Below are 19,951 nucleotides of genomic sequence, written 5' to 3'. Positions count from 1 at the left end.
CCTGCCTCTCCTTCCCCGGAGCACATCCCCTGCTCGCTGCTGGGACAGTCCTCAGGAGCTGCTGTCCCCACACAGGAGGGGGATGGACACGTCTCAGTGGACACAGACACGAAAACAATTCATGTTACCAACGTGAAGTGATTTTTATCGCAGTTAATACCTCACATCAAACGAGCTCAACAGCTCTCAGGCTGTTCTCACACCACGCACATGCCCTGACAATGAATTTTTTTAAAACAGCAGGGCAAGGGAACCTTTTATTTTTTTGGTTTTTTTTGCTGCTGCTCAGGTGTGTAAAGCACTGACTTCACAAACAATTTTAAAAGAAAAGATTGACTGATTCTAAGATTGATTCTGCCCGAACTACACATTACATGAGGCAGCCCCTCTCCACCTTGGGCACAGATTTGAGTGTCACAATGTAAGAGTTAAAGCTGTTAGAGTGTCCAAAGGAGGGACACGCAGATACTGAAGGGTATGGAGGGGCCGTACAAGGAGCAGCTGAGGGCACTTGGTTTGTTCAGCTGGAGGAGACCTAGGGGAGACTCACTGGAGTCTGCAGCTCTGATCTCTGCTCTCTGTGACCAGGGACAGCAGGAGGAAGCTGTGTCGGGGGGGGTTAGGTTGGATATCAGGAGAAGGTTCTTCCCCCTGCCCAGGGAATGGGCACAGCCCTGAGGCTGCAGAGCTCCAGGAGAGTTTGGGTGGGATTGTTGGGGCTGTGTTGGACAGATGATCCCTGTGGGCCCTTCCAGCTCAGGCTGTTCTGTGCCTCTACAATCCATTTCCCACCCCACATCGCTCAGCCCAAACCCAACCTCAATCCCCGCGACACAGCAGGGGATGTGCTGTCGATGTCTGCGCGAACTTCCCAAGCGAGTTTCGCTGATGAAGCCCCATTCCTCCGCCATCCTGCGGGCTGGAGGAGGGCACAGCCCTCAGTGCCAACAATCCCGTGTTGACACCGCGGGTGCTGTGGCAGCCTTGCCCTCCCCGTCATTAGGGCCAGGGTGACCACGGCTGCCCCCGTGCCCCTCGCCCGCTGACACCCCGCTCCCGCCCGCCTTCCTTTTCGCCAGGGCACTCTGGGCTAATGTAATCATACGATTACATAATTAACCCAGCTGTCTCATTAAGAAAATCAACTGGAATTCAGGGCATAATTAGTCATACAGCAATTAGCATGCTGATGAGCAACTGATGAAAAGCTGTCTCGATATAGAGTATGCTGGGACCACCCTCGTTATTTAAGGAGAGGGGGGAAAAGCCCACCTCGGCTCATGGAAAGGGAGCTCCTGCGGGACAGCGAAGGTTTAAAGTTTATCTTTAACCCTTCGGCCGTGGCTGTTGCTGCCGTGAGGGCTGAGGATCCCCGAAAACACCGAGGGGCTGATGGCGGGGTTTGCCAAACGGAGTGGAAAAACCGTGTCATTGTTTAAATGTACATTTTGCAGCGCGCGGGGGCCAAATCACCCTCTCTCCCCATATATATTTATATAAATATATATATATATTTAACCGCAAGGCTGCGGAGCGCTGCTCGGCGGGAGCAGTCCCGAGGAACGGGCTCCCACAGCCCCGCCGGGAGGGAGCACCGGGAGCGCCGGAGCGACCGGCGGAGGAACGGCCCGGACCCCCGGAGGGAACGCAGGGACCCCCGGAGGGAACGCAGGGACCTCCGGCGGTGCTGCCCGGACCCCCACAGGGGCTGCCCGGATCCCCTCAGTGACCGCCCGGATCCCCTCAGTGACCGCCCGGACCCCCACAGGGGCTGCCCGGATCCCCTCAGTGACCGCCCGGACCCCCACAGGGGCTGTCCGGATCCCCTCAGTGACCGCCCGGACCCCCACAGGGGCTGTCCGGATCCCCTCAGTGACCGCCCGGACCCCCACAGGGGCTGTCCGGATCCCCTCAGTGACCGCCCGGACCCCCACAGGGGCTGTCCGGATCCCCTCAGTGACCGCCCGGAGCCCGGAGCAGCCCCCGGCCGGCCCCGGCGGGGAGAGCGGCAAAGCCCGGCCTGGATCGCGGCGCGGGCGGATCGTGCGGGGCCGGTGCGGGGCCGGTGCGGGGCCGGTGCGGGGCCGGGGGCTCCTCACACGCTGTCACATCACCACGGACGGGGCCTTTCCGTGGGGTGAGACCCCCACGGATGGGCCGGGGGCTGCAGGAGGGCCCAGCGCTCCGCTCTGCCCTGCCCGAGCTTCGCTCTCGGCTGATTTGCAAAATACGTTCACAGAAATCACCGAATCACAGAATGGTTTGGGTTGGAAGGGACCTTAAAGCTCATCTCGTTCCATCCCCTGCCATGGGCAGCGACACTTTCCACTGTCCCAGGCTGCTCCAAGCCCCGACCAGCCTGGCCTTGGGCACTCCCAGGGATGCAGGGGCAGCCACAGCCTCTCTGGGCACCCTGTGCCAGGGCCTGCCCACCCTCACAATTCCTTCCTAATATCTAAATTAAACCTCTTCTCTCTTCCTATTAATCTATTCCCTTGGTATCATAACACGCAGCTCCCAAAGAGCCTCTTCCAAAACAAAGGACTTGCCTTTTAATAACCCCCCTCCTCCCTCTTCATTTACAGGCCTGCAACACTGGAAACGATAAGAAAGCAAGTTATGAAACAGTGCCAGAACTACAGGGGCAATTAATAATTTATATCACTGGAAATGTGTTTCCTAAGGTTGGGATCTAAAAATAATTCGAGGAAGGCAACAACGTCTCTTTCAACGCCACTGAATTTCTGCTGCCCAAACCCCGCTGCCAGCAAAGCTCCGGGTGATCACTCACCAGAAACGCCCACACCAAACTGATAAGGGAGGGGGGAAAAAAATAACAATCCTCCTAAAACACAACTTTATTAACGCGATTTAACTTTTTCGAAGAGCCGGGAGTTCAGCCCCGCTGTCACAATACTTTGGTCACGAAGTAAAGGAAGTTTTTTCGCCCTTCCTAAACGCAACACTGCTCTTTGCAGGAAGCGTTCCTGACGAGAATGATCCCTGAATTACAGACAAGGAGAAGCTCCACGAGCTTCTGATGCATAAATGCTTTCGTGGGAGTCTGCATGTCTGAAAATAACCTGAAAATGTGTTTTAGAAAAAAATAATAATTACATTGTAGCTTTTGAATATTCAAACACCTCACAGCATACTTAATTAATTCATTAATTATTCCCCAGAAATTTCAGGGGTAAATTGAAATAGCCTAGAGAGACTGAGACAAAGATTTCATGGAATAAATGATAGCTTTGCTCCCGTTCCCCTATGACTCTGCTAGCCCAGGGACAGAAGAGTTATAGCCGTAATTCCATTTGAAACAAAGCTCATCATCTCTCCAACCCCTCACTTCATAAAAACCATGAAAAGGTTCTCCCTTCAATCAACAATTATACATATTTTCTTACTCCCCCATCCCATAAGGACTGGGATCTGTGTCTTTTATTTTTTTTCCCTACTTTTTAACAGCATTCTCCTCACCCTCCGGCTGTCAGAGCGCTCTGTGCAGGCTGTACCGGGGAATTCAAAGTGCCCACAAGAGGGTGAGGGACTCTCATTTTCTTTACAAGAGAAAGGGGGAGAAAAAAGCGCCGAATCCCAAATTGTGCCGACCTCTGGAAGGAGCAGAGGCAGAGTGATGGGACCCCCCTGCGTGGGGCGGGGGAGCGGCAGCAGCCCGGCGCCTTTCCTCCCCATTAATCACGGCACGAGTTCTCCCAAGCTCCGCAGGGTTAAATGAAACATCACGGGATGGTGTGCAGGCAATGTGACCGCAATCGGACAGATCCCTCCCGGAGTGTGGTCCCTACAGCTTGTGGGATATTATTTTAAAACATTCTTTATTTATCTCCCAGCTCGGGAATGGTTACTGGCAGAAAGGATGCCCCAGATTGAGATGCATCACTATCCTAGAATCAAAAAAAAATCACGTACGGCAGAGTAAATGATCGACTCCTTCACGAACTGCACTGCAGTTCCCTCTGTTTTCAAAGGAGTAACCGAAGTAAATCCTCAGAAAAGTTTTTAATATTAAACGCGGGGTTTGCATAATAGGTAGGGCAGTATCTGGTGGCAGTGTGTCAGCTGAAAAAGAACCTAATGAGTTACAAGAGGAGCCACTGCAACTCAAAAGGCTCCGATTTGATTGTTAATGTTCCAGTAATGGCCTAGGACACTGGAATTTCTGCTCACACAGCGAGCTCAGTGCAAAGGACAGTTACAGAAAAAACACTTCAAGTTTCATGTCTCCTACTTTGAGATTATAAAAGAAAAAAGAGCCTTCTGCTAAGTTTGAAAGCATTTCTGCTACATTCATCCCTTCTTTCTCCTAAAAGCTGCTGAACAGACTTAGCTGTAAACCCTCCGAAAGCCGGGGTTTATTCTAATTCCAGTTCGCATTCCTGCAGCCGAGAAAGCGAAAGTCCAACATTCCCCCTCCCCAGCACGCTCTGCCTTTTGCTCCGGTCTGGGGCTGCTCTAAATCTCTGCCTGCAGCAGCTCCTTCCCAAGGGCTGCGGTGCCGCCCTGCAGGTGAGCACAGCCCCTTCCCGCAGGGATATCTGCTGGGATATCTGCTGGGATATCTGCTGGGATATCTGCAGGGATATCTGCCGGGATATCTGCCGGGATATCTATCTGCTGGGATATCTGCTGGGATATCTGCTGGGATATCTGCAGGGATATCTGCTGGGATATCTGCTGGGATATCTGCTGGGATATCTGCCGGGATATCTGCTGGGATATCTGCAGGGATATCTGCAGGGATATCTGCCGGGATATCTATCTGCTGGGATATCTGCAGGGATATCTGCAGGGATATCTGCTGGGATATCTGCCGGGATATCTGCAGGGATATCTGCTGGGATATCTGCCGGGATATCTGCTGGGATATCTGCTGGGATATCTGCCGGGATATCTGCTGGGATATCTGCAGGGATATCTGCCGGGATATCTGCCGGGATATCTGCTGGGATATCTGCAGGGATATCTGCTGGGATATCTGCAGGGATATCTGCTGGGGTATCTGCTGGGATATCTGCTGGGATATCTGCTGGGATATCTGCCGGGATATCTGCCGGGATATCTGCCGGGATATCTGCTGGGATATCTGCTGGGATATCTCCTTTACAGCACATTCTTCCTGCTCCTGCTCCCTGCATCCTTCCCCTTATCTGCACCTCACCTCTTCCTTCCGTGCCTCCAGCCTACCAAGTAAAATCGGGCTTGACAACCACACAATAAATTTTTTAAAGTGAATGCTTTAGGGATATTGCTTCCTCTGAATATTTATTCCGGCTTTTACAAAGGAATTTATCCAATTATTAATTCAACGGGAAAAACTAGAGAAAAAAAAAAGTATGTGATCAGACAAGCCCAACTTCAAGCCACATATTCAGGTAACAGAACTATTTTCAGTTGTTTTGACGTGGGTTTCAAAACAGAAGGATAAAGTGAATGAGTTCTAAAGATGGGAACTGGCCAGGACTTTGTGCTCCATCTGAAAAAAGGTGTGCAACACTGACAGTGCTGCCCTACCAGCACACACTCACCCAGCACACATCCACACATCCCAAACTGCAGAAATGAGAATTATCTACAGTGCTAGCAAATAATTAGACATTTATCAGCCTTTACCTTTTGATTATTTACAACTCACGGCCCTCTCCAGCCTTGCACTGCTGTTTGGGCTACAAGAAAATTCCATTTAAAGTGATCAACGGCCTGAGGTTAGAGGTCATACAAGAGAAAACTAGGTTTGATTTTGGATTTGTTGGGGTTTTTTCCCCCAGAAAAATTATCTGCTGCTTATGTTGGAGTTGATAAATGTGTGTGAAGTTGTTGTGTTTATGTACGTCCTGTGACTTGTGTGGATTTTTTGGGAAGGTGTAACGTTAAGCAGAAAGGTTCATGCCAGCCCTGGTAAGAAAGTCTGTATAATAAAGACTTTTACAGACCCAGGTGACTCGTGGTCATTGTGCTGCGGCTCAGAATTCCAGCCCCACGGGGAAGGAGGCTGAAGGGATTTTGAGCTGCGTTCCTCAGCCTGGACTGCCAAGGCTGGAGCAGCACCCCGGGCATTCGGGATATTCCAGGGAACAAAAGGCGGCAGCTCTGCCCCTCGGAGAGCTCTGCTCCCACCTCCCCTCTGCAGTCGGGACTTTAAACTCCCCCTTCACCCCCTTGCACAACAGTTTGGGGAGAAGCTCTAAATTCCTACAGTACAGACTTTGCTTCCAGATTTTCCTGGTTTTTTCCTTTTTTTTACATGTTCTAAAGACACATCAAGGATTTTGGCTTCGGATGGGATCCACTCACCAGCTAAATCACTGCCTGCAGCCACAGGGGTTTATGGCTTTTCACTCTTTCAAGTATTAACTATGCTCAATTTTCTGCTTAATTTTATCAGATTTTCAAGTGTGTTTAGAAAGACACCTGACTGCAGCGTTTGAGGGGTGTCTGTGCCATTCTGTGTTTGTGAGCAAGCTCATTTTGCTTCCTTTCCCCCTGAGAGTACTCACTGTAATATCGTTTTCCTTTCTCTCTAAGGTTGAGAAAAGGCACATGAACGTGCCTTTTATGAATATTCATTTCCCTTGTACAGTCTGGGGCAGCAAAACCATAAACTTGTTCATTTTATGGGTCTGTCCTTTGTTTTATTCCAACATATTTTATGGGGGAAGGGGTGACAGTTTTGACATGTATTATTAGCAAATGAGGAACTGCCTAAAATTTTTTGCACTGCAATAATACCAAACATTTCTCAAAAATGGTCTGTGCTGCTCAGCCTCAATGTACCACAAACTCAGGGTTTACCATGACCTGATCTGGCTCTTTAGACAGTTTTGCCAACCAATTAACCAATATCTCAGCCAAGAGCACTCTAAGTATTAACTTTTTTGAACTCATTTTAGTATTCTCCTTTGGGATATTCTTGAACAGTCCCTCAAAGTGAACCTTGTTTCTCTCACCTCTCTTTATTGTCCCCTAAATTTACATTCACCCAGTTCTGCCTACAGACAGAACAGGCTGGGGGTACCTAGGTTGAAATTTTAGCACACCATGAGTCACCTGGGGCTGTAAAAGTCTTTATTATACAGACTTTCTTACCAGGGCTGGCATGAACCTTTCTGCTTAGCATTACACCTTCCCAAAAAATCCACACAAGTCACAGGACGTACATAAACACAACAACTTCACACACATTTATCACCTCCAACAAAGCAGCAGATAATTTTTCTGGGGGGAAAAACCCCCAACCAAATCCAAAATCAAACCTGTATGACCTCTAACCTCAGGCCATTCACCAAATACACTTTAAATGGAATTTTCTTGTAGCCCAAACAGCAGTGCAAGGCTGGAGAGGGCTGTGAGTTGTAAATAATCAAAAGGCGAAGGCTGATAAATGGGTGATAATTTTCATTTCTGCGTTTAGTAGAAGTAATTCCCTCACACTTATTTAGTGCTTTACTGATCATTTATTCGAAAAGAACTTTGTGTTTTCTCAGCTAAAGCGTTCTTTGGAAAAAGAGTGCCCTATGCAGGGCAGCTGGAATTTGCAAGGCTGAACTGGGGTTGTGTGCAGACTAAAATATTACACGTAGTGATGGGTGTGTGGAAAACTCCTCTGGAAGGAGCTGCTCCTCCTGCAAACCCCTTTGTGAGACACAGCCCCCACGCCTGGGTGTGCAATTTATGATGGCAAGGAGCAAGGGAAAGATAAAATTTCCACTTCAGCCATCTTTCACTGTTATTGCTTTTGATTGTTTTGACAGGGCACATTAAAAAAAAAAAAACATCTTATTTTTACCGTCTCTGTTTTTTGTTATACTTCCCTTCGATAGCAGGTCCTCTGAGCTAAACCCCACATCACACACATTATATAGCACCAAACCTGGGAAGAGTCTCCAATAAAACCACACACACATCCCCTTTTACACCCCCAGAGTCGTTTTGTTTTCTGATGAGAAAATTCCCATTAAGGAGAAACGAAGCCCATTTCTGGTTCAGCCCCTCCAAACCAAGAGCAAACAGTTTGCTTTAACCTTCCCTCACTCTCAAACGTGCACATGCTGGAAAAACTCTGTGTTTTTTCTTATTTTATGGACTGAACCCAACCGGGTTTAATTGTGCCCCATCCAGAGTACAGAGTTTGTGTTTAAAGGCAAAATTGTTTCTTCTGTGCCCACACAGGAGCAACAGTGAGACAAAAAACTGAGCAAATCCACCGTGGCACTGGGCTGTAACTGCAGTGATCCACTGCAGAAAGAAAATTCTGTTTAACCACTTGATCCAGACGCTGCCACCTGGCATTCACTTGGTCTCCACCTTTTAACTTTTACTTCAAAATTATGAAGTTTTGTTTTAAAAAAATAAAGTAGTTCCTTTTTTGAAATAAAAATATTCAGCATTTTTAACGCTCACTATTTTCCCTTTAAAGATTTAGGGAAAAGAAAAAGAATTTTGAATATACTGTTTCTGCAAGGGAACACCGCTCCTCCAAATGCACAACAAGGCTCCAATTTCACTTTAAGTGCTTGCAAGATTAAGACCCTAAAAGCCAAGGGTGTTAACATAATACACTTATTTCATAAAACTGGAGACAAAGGAATCTTGAACAGATGGAAGAAGGCTTCCTCAAAACACAGACCCAACCTCCCTTTACTTCAAAATAAATGTATTCACATTATTTTTAAAGGTAAGTTGTGACAACCTTGTTGATTAGTGCAATTCATGTGGCAGCATTCACTTTTCCCTTGCTCTGTACTGCATACTGAAAATAAGGCAATTAAATGAGAAAATTAATTCCATTAATTAAAAATGTTCAGTCTCAAGCAAGACAGAACGATATGAGCTGTATAAATGTACATAAACCAAAATGTTTTCCTTGACATGTACTTTCCTTTAGGAAGGATAAATTTTGCAGCACAAAGTAATGATAATGCTGTTTTACCACCATCATAAAGCTGGAGAGAGATATATAAAAAGTCTGTTTTATCTTTTAAAGAAAAACCCCCTGATGTACATAGGAAAATTTACAAGTAAAATACCATCCTTCCCACAAATTCCTTACTGGTGAGCCTGAGTGAAAACTCTGGTCAGGTCAGGAAAGAAAATCATTAAACTTTGCTGAATCCATAAAGCACTGTAGCTGGAGTTTCAATACAGATCATTTTATAGTAAAATTAAAATAGAAGCCCTTTTTAATTATATAAAGTGTGCACATTATTACTGAGGAGAGAAATACACGCTTTCCTCAAGAACCATAAAATTGGCTGCTGGGAATTAGGCTTCAGCTGCAATTATTATATGGTCCTATAAAGGATATTGAAAGTCTGATAAAATTGCACCCTTGTCATGTACCAGCGATGCTTAATGCTAAATAACCACTCTGCAGCATTCCAGGCATAGCTTCCCCCAAACATCATCGCTCCCTTCTCCACCAAAAAAGAAAACACAGCAGCGTCGGGGAGCTAAAAGTGTACCTAAATATTTGAAATACCAAACGGACAGGTCAAAAGATATGTAAAGCCACACGGAGGCAAAGCAACACGTGTGATAAATGGATGCTGATGGGTGTTTATAAAGGAGAGCTCTCCATGCACACCCACCCAGCACTGCCCAGCCCTCCACGGATCCTGCCCAGCACAGCAGGGTACACAGGGTGAGAGGGGAAAAAAAAAGAGCAACACGATGAAGCAGAGTGACAAAGAGCAGTGCCATGCATTCCTCATGGCTGCTGTCCTCCTCTGTGCAGGGTGTGTTGTAAACTGTGAGTATTTGTTGTGCCTGCACACAGCTACGGGAGACCGGCCGGACCTCTCCTGGAGAACCTGGAATTTACTTTTACCTCAGGCCTCCAGGTAAAACCATGGGCCTAAAACCTGGAGATTTCTCATCCCACAGACTCCATCGCACTCCCAGCTCAGCCAGGCTGAAGTTTTTATGTGTATTCAGAATATCAAAGGAATATTTCTGTGACAGGTGACGGAAGGCACGCGCGGGGGACGGAGGGGCAAGAGAGGGCTGTGGGAGCAGGGCTGTAAATTTTGCTGCTGCAAGTGAAGGAAAAGAGAAAATCCTTTCTCCTACAAAGAAGTCCTGACAAAGTCCCTCAGCCATTTCAACAGGGTGGGATATCAATGCTACCTTCTCCTCAAGGCTTGGTCTGCTCTGCTGCTCAGATCCAGCACTGTGACCCTGCCAGGCTGCAGAGAGAAGCCTCTGCACAGAGCACACGAAGGATCCCACACAGCCCTTGTTTGACACCACTCCTCAGTGGTGAAAAAACCAGACTGGTCCAGCCCAGACCTCCTCAGCTCCCAAGGGATGGCAGGAAACTGCAGCGAGTGTGAGTGTGGAGATGGAGGGGCTGCAGAGCCTCCCCTGGCTCACTGCTGCACCCCCAGATTTTTTGGGAATGTTCTCATGGAGGGGATTCTTCCCAAGCCCATCCCCGGCTGCTCGTGCCAGGCAAACTGCCCGTGATGGTCGGGACCCTCTCTGAGCTCCCCACCCATGAGCAGCACCCAAGGGAGCTGCGCTGTGATCAGTGGAACACTCCTGAGACTCTGAGCAGGAAAAAGGGAAGGAAAACCCCCAGACCACAGCTGACTAACCTGAAAATAACATTTCTGAGACAGCTGTGGCCCAGCAAGAGCGTGGTGAGTCCCTGCATCCCTACAGAGGGACTGGGCACTGGGCACTGCTCAGCTATGAATGGGACAGCATTAAAAAATGCATATTTTAGCTCAAACTGAGCATCTGAAAACACTGACCTTTCAATCAGTTATTCACTAAACTAAAACTTCGTTAAAATGAATAAAAAATTAATTTTTATTTGAAGCTTGTATGAAATGCGCTCCTTTAACAGTAAAACCAGGGTACAAGGAAGCCTTAAAAGTATTTAAAAGTATTAATTACTCCTCAAAACCCCTCTTGAGGAATTTTGAATATTACAGATATATAATGCTAATGTTTTATAAAACTATAAAATGACACACAGAGCCATGTGCCAACAGCTCAGTCAGGCCAAGATGTGGCAGTGGAGATTTGGGCTCCTCATTCCCTCTCTGCAAAAAGAAAAATCTGTTCAGGCAGTTATTTATTTACCACTGGGGAAAACAAAAAAAAAATCAACTCCCAAAATGTAAAAAGAAATGAACTGAAACCAAACGCCAAACAAAGAAAGTTCGGATGCCAAACAAAAGGGAAGTTGAAAACACATACAATAAAGGCCTTTGAATAAAATTTATGATCACACTTACTGCACAGAACTGAAATTTGGTAGTGATTTACTTTTCAGTAAGGCTTTTTCTTTTGTTTTTTTTGGAAGGCATGAGAGGTTTTCTCTGTCCTTTAAAAGTACAAAGATTGCTGTTTCTTGGTGAAGCTTTGAGATGCTTTTTTTCTGTTAAAATTGTCTGAAGGCTCTAACAAACAAAATACTGAGGATCACACAGTATCATAACAATATAAATTGATTCATACAAACATTATCATGCAGATGCAATGAGAAGTCCTGAAATGTGCCACAGTTACAGTTCTCTCCATTAGAAAAAAACCAGGATTCTATCAGTTCCAGAACAAAACCATTGCTCGTATTTGCCTTATTAGAGGTAGGAAAAATGCCCAGTAGCATTCACACAAACATGAACCATTAATTTCTCAGAATAAGGGAATAATTTGCTTACCTGGAACATCAATTAATCTCTTATAAACATTCAAGAAGGCTGCCTCTGCTTCTTTGCTTCGTTTACCCAATGCATCAATCTAAAAGGGGAGATGAGAAAAGAAGCTTTAAGTCTTGTTCCAGTACAACTCTCACACTCACAGCTATAAATATAAATTAATAATTTCATGTAAAACTAGTAAGTACCTAAAAAGGGAACCCAGGTCTCCTGTGTACAGGTCCAATAGAAGAAGTCTTAAAAGACAGTTCCTGCTACATTTGTACTGAATATAAAGTCCATTTTCAGCCCAATAACAAGCATCAATAATTTCATGAACTCTCCTGCCTGTTGTGATTCTTTACTTTAAATCTTTATTAAAAGCCTGGTATTTGCCAGGCAGATTCTCTCCTCAGCAGCTCTTTTCCTTTTCCACTTATTGAGATCTAACACAGCAAACGGAACCGTGGCCACTTCTGATGTCCCACTCTGCCTTTATTGTGGTAAATAGATTTTTCTATTATTTCCACTAAGCCTGTGAGGAGATGAAAAGATGAACTTGTTGAGCACCCTGTGATACTTAATGTTAAATAACTGTGAATATTCTACATGCAAAGAAGTTTTCTGATACAGCTCAGGCAGAGTCTGCACTCCTGAGCTCCTCTGACCAGCTTCTCCTTGTGTTCTGTAACACACCCAATACTCATCTAAGAATTTATTTTTATCACTTTATTATTTTTCCCCTACATCTGTATTTTCATCTAAAACTCCATTTTACAAGGAAAGGCAGCTTAACGGCTCTGAGAATAAAATACTTATTCCACAGCAACTTTTTCTTGGTAAACACGTATTTTGCTATTGTACTAAAATCCAGAGGATTTACTGTTGCTTCATATTGACAATAAACAACCAAAGTGACTCAGGATGAGATCCAGTGAATTAATGCTCCAAAGCAGAGGGACAGAAAGGGAAACAGGAAAGCCTGACACAGCCCTGTGGCAGCTTACCCAAATCAGGAAACCAAAGGCATGGAGATTATCGTTCCCATATTTTAATAAAAGGCAAGGAAGGATCTGAAGAGCTGCGGATACAAAGGCCTGATATCAATTCTTCTGTGTATTTGAAAGGCAGTGAATATTATGGAACCATTTAAAGGTGCGGACGTCACCGCGGCCTAAAAAAAGGAAGGCCCTGTCTGAAAAACGTCCTTGAATTCTTTCTCTACATTATTGATTCGGTAGATAAGGCAGAAACAATGGCCAGAGTTTACTGTATCTGTATTTCAGGAAAGTATCTGATATTTTATTCTGCAGGGGGGGGATTTGCAGCACTGGGAAGCGTGTGACCAAGCCAGGGCTTTGCCAGCGCTCGGGGAGCGCCCGGGAGAGGAAGAGGAGGGGAGATAAAGCACGAGGGTGCTGCGGGGTCAGCCCTGGGGACACTGGTGTTTACTTTGTCCCCAAATGCTTCTGTGGAGAGAAGGGGAAGATTTGGGAAGGGAGAGGGGGCCAACCCTACAGCGTGGATGATTAAATAATGTCGTGAGTCGGAGCGCGGAGTGGATCAGCCTCACGGCTGGTGACTGTGGGGATCATTACAGGCAGGATTAAGGCCAGAAAACCAAAGGACAAGGACAATTGTAGAAATCACAGAGAGGCACAATGCTCAAGGTATAAGCCAAGAAAAGGCTTGGAGGGGAGGAGGGGTCAAGGAGGGAAATGAGGACACGGGCAGCGTCCGCACAGCGTTTGGCAGCAGCAGCAAGGAAGCGCTGGGAGATACGGCGAGAGGCTGGAAGAGACAAGTTCTGGCAACACAACACAAGGTTGCATTTAAAGAAATAAACCCAGTTCCTATTTCATTTACATCCCCCCAGGATCTGGATTAATTTATGGAGATGGGTGGAGGTGTGGTATAACCGACACGTGACCTATCTGTAACTTATCAAAGGGTATTGGAGAAGTGATAAATGAGCATCAGATGTCGAAATGATGGAGGATGTGGAGAGCAGATATAAATTCTCAAGAAGAGCTGGCCATGCTGTTCTTTCAGAGTTTACCAAGAAAGACCACAGAAAGGCACTGCAATCTCTCAGGGCATCCAACGAGCCACAGAGCAAGGGAATGGTGGTTGTGAGTAACCCAGTTAATAATCTGAATTTGAGCAATCACAGATGGGCTGGTGCTCATCGGGGAAGGAGAACAGGAGCAATTCGGAGGGAACATTTTCACACGAGGAGCTTGAAAGGAGCCTGTGGGACGAGGTGCCAAAGGCAGGGAGGCCCTGGGATGTGTAAATCCCTGCTGGGGAGTGTCGGGCTGCTCGGGGATGGGGTGAGAAGGAAGGGGCACCACCAGGGACTCTGGTGCAGCTGAGCTGTCTCAGGGTGCACAGGCACTCTCTGAAGGCCAAACCACACCATATGTTACACTTCTGGACCTCAACATTCCCACATACAATTTTCTCTCGCTGCTGCTCAGCAGAGAGCAGCCAAATTTAAATTACTATTATTAAATACAATTAGCATTACAGAGCTGATTCTGTACTGTATTTTGAAAAATTCGTTTGCCCCTTTTATGAAAAGCAAAGCACTTAAAATGCTTCCATTTCTGGGAAATAACAGGATGGATTTGTTTTCCTATTACAGTTTTTCCACATTTTAATAAAGAGCATTTGTACTTTTATTCTCTCTAAGTATTATAGAAGGTGTGGTTTATTTGCTCCTTACCAGTTATAGAGTGATGGAAATATAAACCAGATTTGAAACAACATCTTGCAAGGAGATCAGAGACTTTCCAAAGGAAGCAGTTTGTAAATCACAGGTATTTTACACCTTTATTCGCCCTTAAATTCAGAACCAGAATTCCAAAGAATCCCACTAGGCAGAAATATGGGTTTATGTTTTAGTTGTTACAAAAAAATAAATCAATCAGTCTGGTTTAAAGTTCTACTAAAAATGAGCACTCCAACTATTTTATATTTTAAAATAAAATTTAGGAAAAGCACTATAACAACTTTAACTGGAATAAAAAAATAATTAGGCATACCAGCACCCAGGTGCATTAGGAAATAAGGAAATATGGGAGGAAAAAAGACATCAAAAATAGCAAAATATAAATGAAGTCCAGAGAAACAGAGGAAACAGAGCACTGAAATGGCGTGGAAACATTTGGAAGTTCACTGAAAATTTTTCAAATCAAAGTAAAATTAGTTCAGGAGCCAACAAGGCTGAGCTGCAATCAGCTCACATTAAACCATTGAACTACATTATAAAACTCTTGCTGAACATTTTTATTTGACTCTAAAAACTTCAGGGACCCTGAAAGAAGTCAACTTATAATTACACTCGCGTTGTCTTGACACGAGCTTAGCTCCAAATCTTAATTTATCTAAACCAGGCCCCATTATGTCTTCTCTGAGCAGAAAGAAACAACGGTGACCTCTGTATTCCCCACCACCCCCAGAAACATATGTTCACTTTTAAGTTTTGGCATCCTATTTGTCTTGATAATACCACTGGCGCTGCAGTGAGATAACAGAACTGAGACACCAGGAATCCTCCCTGCTCAGCACAGCCTTCATCTCACTCCTCATCCCCAAAACATCGCCGCAGCCACGAGGAGGAGCCACAGCCAGACACCGGGCTGAGGCCAGTCCTCCCCTCATCCACCTGGTTTTTCCAGGTCAGGGGCTCTCCTGAGTTGATGCTCAGGGTACCAAGGTCACCCTGCAGGCTGAGGGTCTCCCCTTCCCCTCCGGAATTGTCTCCTTCCAACCTGCCTGTGAAGATCTCCATGCTCTGATCCCACTCTGCCTTGTTGTCACTGCTGGTTTGCTCCCCCAAGAACATGGACAGCCCAGCTCAGGAGCACTTGGTCCCAGCCTAACACCCACTGCACCTGGCTGAAATCAAAATATCATCAATAAAATCCACGGATTTATCTCCACATTTACGTAAGCACCACAAATCTGGCACCTAGGCCAGGGAAGGTGCTGAATGCAGGTTTATTGTTGCCTCTTTCAGCCATGTCCAGCCAAGTTCAGAAGGATAAAAACAAAGCCTGTGGCTTCAGTTTGGAATCTGTCAGTTTTTATGCAGTGGGAGATTTCAGCATTAATTCAAGGCCAATGTTTAGTGCCCCAATATCTCCCGAGCAGGGGCAGCAGGGCTGGGATGCCCTGGGCTGTATGAACGTGGATCGCTCAGGGACTGCAGTCAGCCTGAAGGATGCACAGCTCTGCTCCTGAATTTACAGATGGGACAGGGTGCTGAAGCTCTCTGCAAGGAAGCTGGGCTGCCAGATGCCAGCACATCCTGCACTGACACCTGAATTCTCTGAACTGAGGGACATCAGCACATGGACACATCTCTGAGCATGAGACCGGCACGTGTGCTGCTCATCCTGGCTCCACTTGGATCATCCAGCAGAGCCGAAGGTTGGGATCTGCACTCAGCAGAGCTGAAGGTTGGGATGTGCACTCAGCAGAGCTGAAGGTTGGGATGTGCACTCAGCACCCCAAAAACAGCTCCTCTGTGAGGGGTTCCCAGTGCTGAGGCTGTCTGGCATTGCCAAAGCACTGGTGATTCACTCTCAGTACCACAAACACAAATGTTCTCTAATTTAACTCTCGTTAACCATCTTAACATGTCTTTGGCTGTTCTGCACACAGTCTGGAACTAATTTATTAAGTAAAAATAAATGATTTAAAAGTGAAGTTATTTTTCTGTTCTGATTTTTTAATAAATGGATGCCTTAAGGAGACACCCATCCCTTACACATCTTTTGTCATATTGTTTTGCATCACGAAGTTTTTCCATTTGTCTTCAGTTATTACAAGTTACCAAAACACCATTAAGAACTGGAAGAACCATATGAAACAAAGGGAAAAGCACGAGAACAACTCATTAAAGCACCACTTTTTAAAGCCATGTTGTATTCTTGAATAACTGCCTTGGAATCAAATGGTGGCTCTAGCAGGATTATTAATGCATCAATCTTGTTTGAAGCCTTTACAATACAGTTGGCTTGATTTCCCTTTCTTAACACCAAGAGATATCTACATTAATAAATAAATTAATAAAAATAGCTTTGTAAATTACAAACTAATAAAAATTTCTTCACCACCCCTGTTAATTTATTTTGCCACTGACAAAAGAAAAAGTAAGAAATTCTTATTTTTAGCTTTCTTGCAATTAAAACAGTTTTGAAGCAAAATTATAAAGAAATTATTTCTGCGCAGTTGCTTAAGGCATATGGCGTGGATTTTAGCTGGGCTATAAATGCTTTAACAGAATTAAGGATTTCACAGTGGATCCAATACCAGTCTGTTCAACAAGGCTGCTTGGGTCGGGACAGAGGTACCAGGAGAGGTACCAGGGCACGCCTGCCTCACCAACCTGTTGGTTTAACCTCCAGCTAAGCAGAGAGCTTTAGGAAGAACTCAAACACCTCAGCTTTGCAATTCTGTTCCCTCCACTGTGAAACAGCTGCAGCCTTGAACCCTTAAAACCCCCTCTTCCTTTCATGCCCAGATAAATCCTGCTTTTCCCAGACAAACAAGGCTGCCATCCCCTGAGGATGTTCTCACAGGACAGCTTCGTGCTGCCTTTCCAATCTTTGATCTTCCCTCCCAGTGACACAGCCCAGCCCAGCGTGTGCCCGCAGATATCACAGCAGAGCCACGGCTCAGACTCAGTCCTGTCTGCCCCCCTGCCTTTGGATCAGCGGCTGTGCTGTCCCTGCTGAGCTCTCCTGGATCTTGGATCACCCACCTGCCTCCCTCCTTGTAGCAAGAGCAGGATGACTTATTGAATAAAGGTTCAGCTATCCCAAACTGGGCCTCAGCTTGTGGCACAGCTAGAAATTGGTTAAGGTATGGGTATCAGTAGAATAGGGCAATTACTGTAAGGACATGGTAGCTGCCTTAAACTGTAATAGCTTGCATTTTTGTTCATGCTCACTGCCAATAGAAATGCACCTGTTACTGTAAACTATTCTCACTGTATATAACCAGCCACCTCGTGAATAAAGAGGAGAATGTATGTTATAACCATATTGGTCAGACCTGCGTTGCTCCGTCTCCAAACTCCATTCTCAGAGTTCCTAATTCTTTACCTCCTCACCTCTCTCTGATTTCAGAGCAGGTCCCCCAGCCCCTGCTCTCACCCAGCTTCCAGCCCATCCACGGGGCAGCCCTGCTCCCTCCTCCTGCCTCTGTTTGAGAGTGATTCAGCTCAGTGGCTCGGTGAAAAACTAAGGAAGGAGAGGAAGAATTTATTTTCCATTGTGCTGGCAAACTGAACTGACTCATCCTGTGCATTTGCTGGGCTCAGCACCAGGGGGGAGCTGGGGACCCAGAGCTGGGGCAAGGACACCCCACGGCATCGGGCGGGTACAGCACGAAACCAGGGCCAAGGAATGGAGGGCACAAGGAGGCTCAGAGTGCCAAATGTTACCAGAATTCTCTTTTATCCATCAATCTTTACAGTATGAAAGTGGATTAACTTTGTTCATGTCTGTATTAGTTCGTATTATACACTCTGATGTAATGACACGTTACAATTTTCCTGGAGGCTTTGGTGCTTTTCATGCTCATGTAAAACAAATCAAAGGACAGCCTGGTCCTGGAAATCAGGATTTTGCTCATGGAAGGATAAAGGATACTGAACACCAATGCCAACATCCCAGCCCCTGTGACACTTTACTCAAACCCTCACAGTGTTTTCTGGTGTCACAAGCCAAAAACTCCAGCAAGAATGACCCCAGGGATGTCTAAATCTGTAGACTGCTATGGAAATTTGCTTTGTTTTGCTTTGCAATGTTTTACTCCAATTAGTAAGTGTGGGTGCTAGTGATTAGTCAAATTGGGCTGTACCTGAATTTCAAGGGCTATAAAACCTTGTGTGAAACCAGACATGGGGTGCCCCAATTTGGCTGCACAATGAATATTTATTTACCCATGTAATTCTACACTTCACATCACAGCCTCTCTCAAGTCAGCACAGGCCAGTCATGATTTTTCTTAATGGCACAAAGGTAAAACTAAGAGCTGACCTCTAAACAGGGGACACATCCTTCCCCAAAACTGAAGGAACATCCTTCTGGTGAGTAGATCAGTGAATCATTTGCTCTGTCACCAAAGAGGGAGATGTCACAGCTTGCCAGTTCTGATCTTCGAGGTTCTGTGAGAGCACAAGGATGGAGAACAACTCTGGCCATGCCATCCCAGCCGTGTCTGGTGTGGGAAATGGGGCAGGGAGGAAGGGGAGAAGGCCAGGACAGAGCAGCCTGGGCTCTCCCACATCACCCCAGCAGCAGGAGCCATGTGGGAGGTGAGTGGTGCTCTCACCTGCCTGTGCACCTCTCCTCCAGTCCCTGAGCAGTGACCTGGAACCCACAGTCACTCCTCTCCCTCATGGATGGTCCAAAATTCTGTTTAATATTTTTAAAAAATCAGGTCAGAGGATCCATGCAAGAAGGAGCTCATTAACAGCACCTTTGCACCACCTCTGTGCAAAATCCCCCGCACACAAATACCAAGATGCACCTTTCCCCTGAGCTTTGTACTGAGCTCACCCTCTTGCTTCTCTTTTCTGACAAAGCAAGACCAGACACCAGACTGTATAGAGCCTCATAGTAAATCTGTAATAAATAGAGGTAATTCTGTAATAAATACAGGGGTAATGGTGTAATAAATACAGAGCTAATTCTGTATTTGGAGAAACAATAATTCTGTATGTGGGACTCGGCAGAAAACCTCGCCCAGCCCAGCCCTCCCATCCCCATTCCTTCCAGCACACTTCAAGCTCTCTTTTTTTTCTCCCGAGGATGAGAAGACACTCCTGACCCTGTGAGCTGCACCAGGGCTGCCTGTCGGAATCCTGAATAAAGTGAATTTCCCACCACTGTTGCCCCCGAGCGCGTGGCAGCGGCACAGCGTGCCTCGGTACAGACAGCCCACCAGCTGCCAACAGGGATTTCAGCACTTTGTCAATTATGTAAAAATAAGAGGACTTGGGCTGATCCTCCCCAAAGTTACCCTGGTAGTCTCTGCTGCCTTGGTACAATTTGCTTGCAAGTTGGAGAGGAACCTGCACGAGCTTTGGGGAAGGCGCAGGGCGCCTGTCGCTGCTTCTGGTGGGATGTGTAAGGTTTGGGACCTTGCCTGTTATCCCCACAGCTGAGAGCTGTCCCAGGAAGGAAAAAGGGAGATAACAGGAGAGTCTCTGAGTGTATTTGAGAGTCTCTGCAGTCCTGTCCCTCCCCTGCTGCTCAGTGTCTCCT

At 46.2% G+C, this 19,951-nt stretch overlaps 1 protein-coding gene across 9 annotated transcripts in view; it reads right to left on the bottom strand.

Annotated features, from left to right (window-relative positions):
- The window catches only part of CUX1 (cut like homeobox 1), a 270,018-nt gene that overhangs the window by 137,963 nt on the left and 112,104 nt on the right, over positions 1-19,951 (bottom strand). For all 9 annotated transcript variants that reach the window (XM_063402464.1, XM_063402457.1, XM_063402465.1 and 6 more), the window contains exon 4: positions 11,691-11,769. In XM_063402464.1, the coding sequence (XP_063258534.1) occupies positions 11,691-11,769 (79 nt within the window). The remainder of the gene's footprint in view (positions 1-11,690; positions 11,770-19,951) is intronic.

Source organism: Prinia subflava, chromosome 8, assembly GCF_021018805.1.
Source record: "Prinia subflava isolate CZ2003 ecotype Zambia chromosome 8, Cam_Psub_1.2, whole genome shotgun sequence".
Lineage (NCBI taxonomy): Eukaryota > Metazoa > Chordata > Aves > Passeriformes > Cisticolidae > Prinia > Prinia subflava.
The sequence above is the reverse complement of the archived record's forward strand: the minus strand, read 5'-3'. Positions and strand labels throughout refer to the sequence as shown.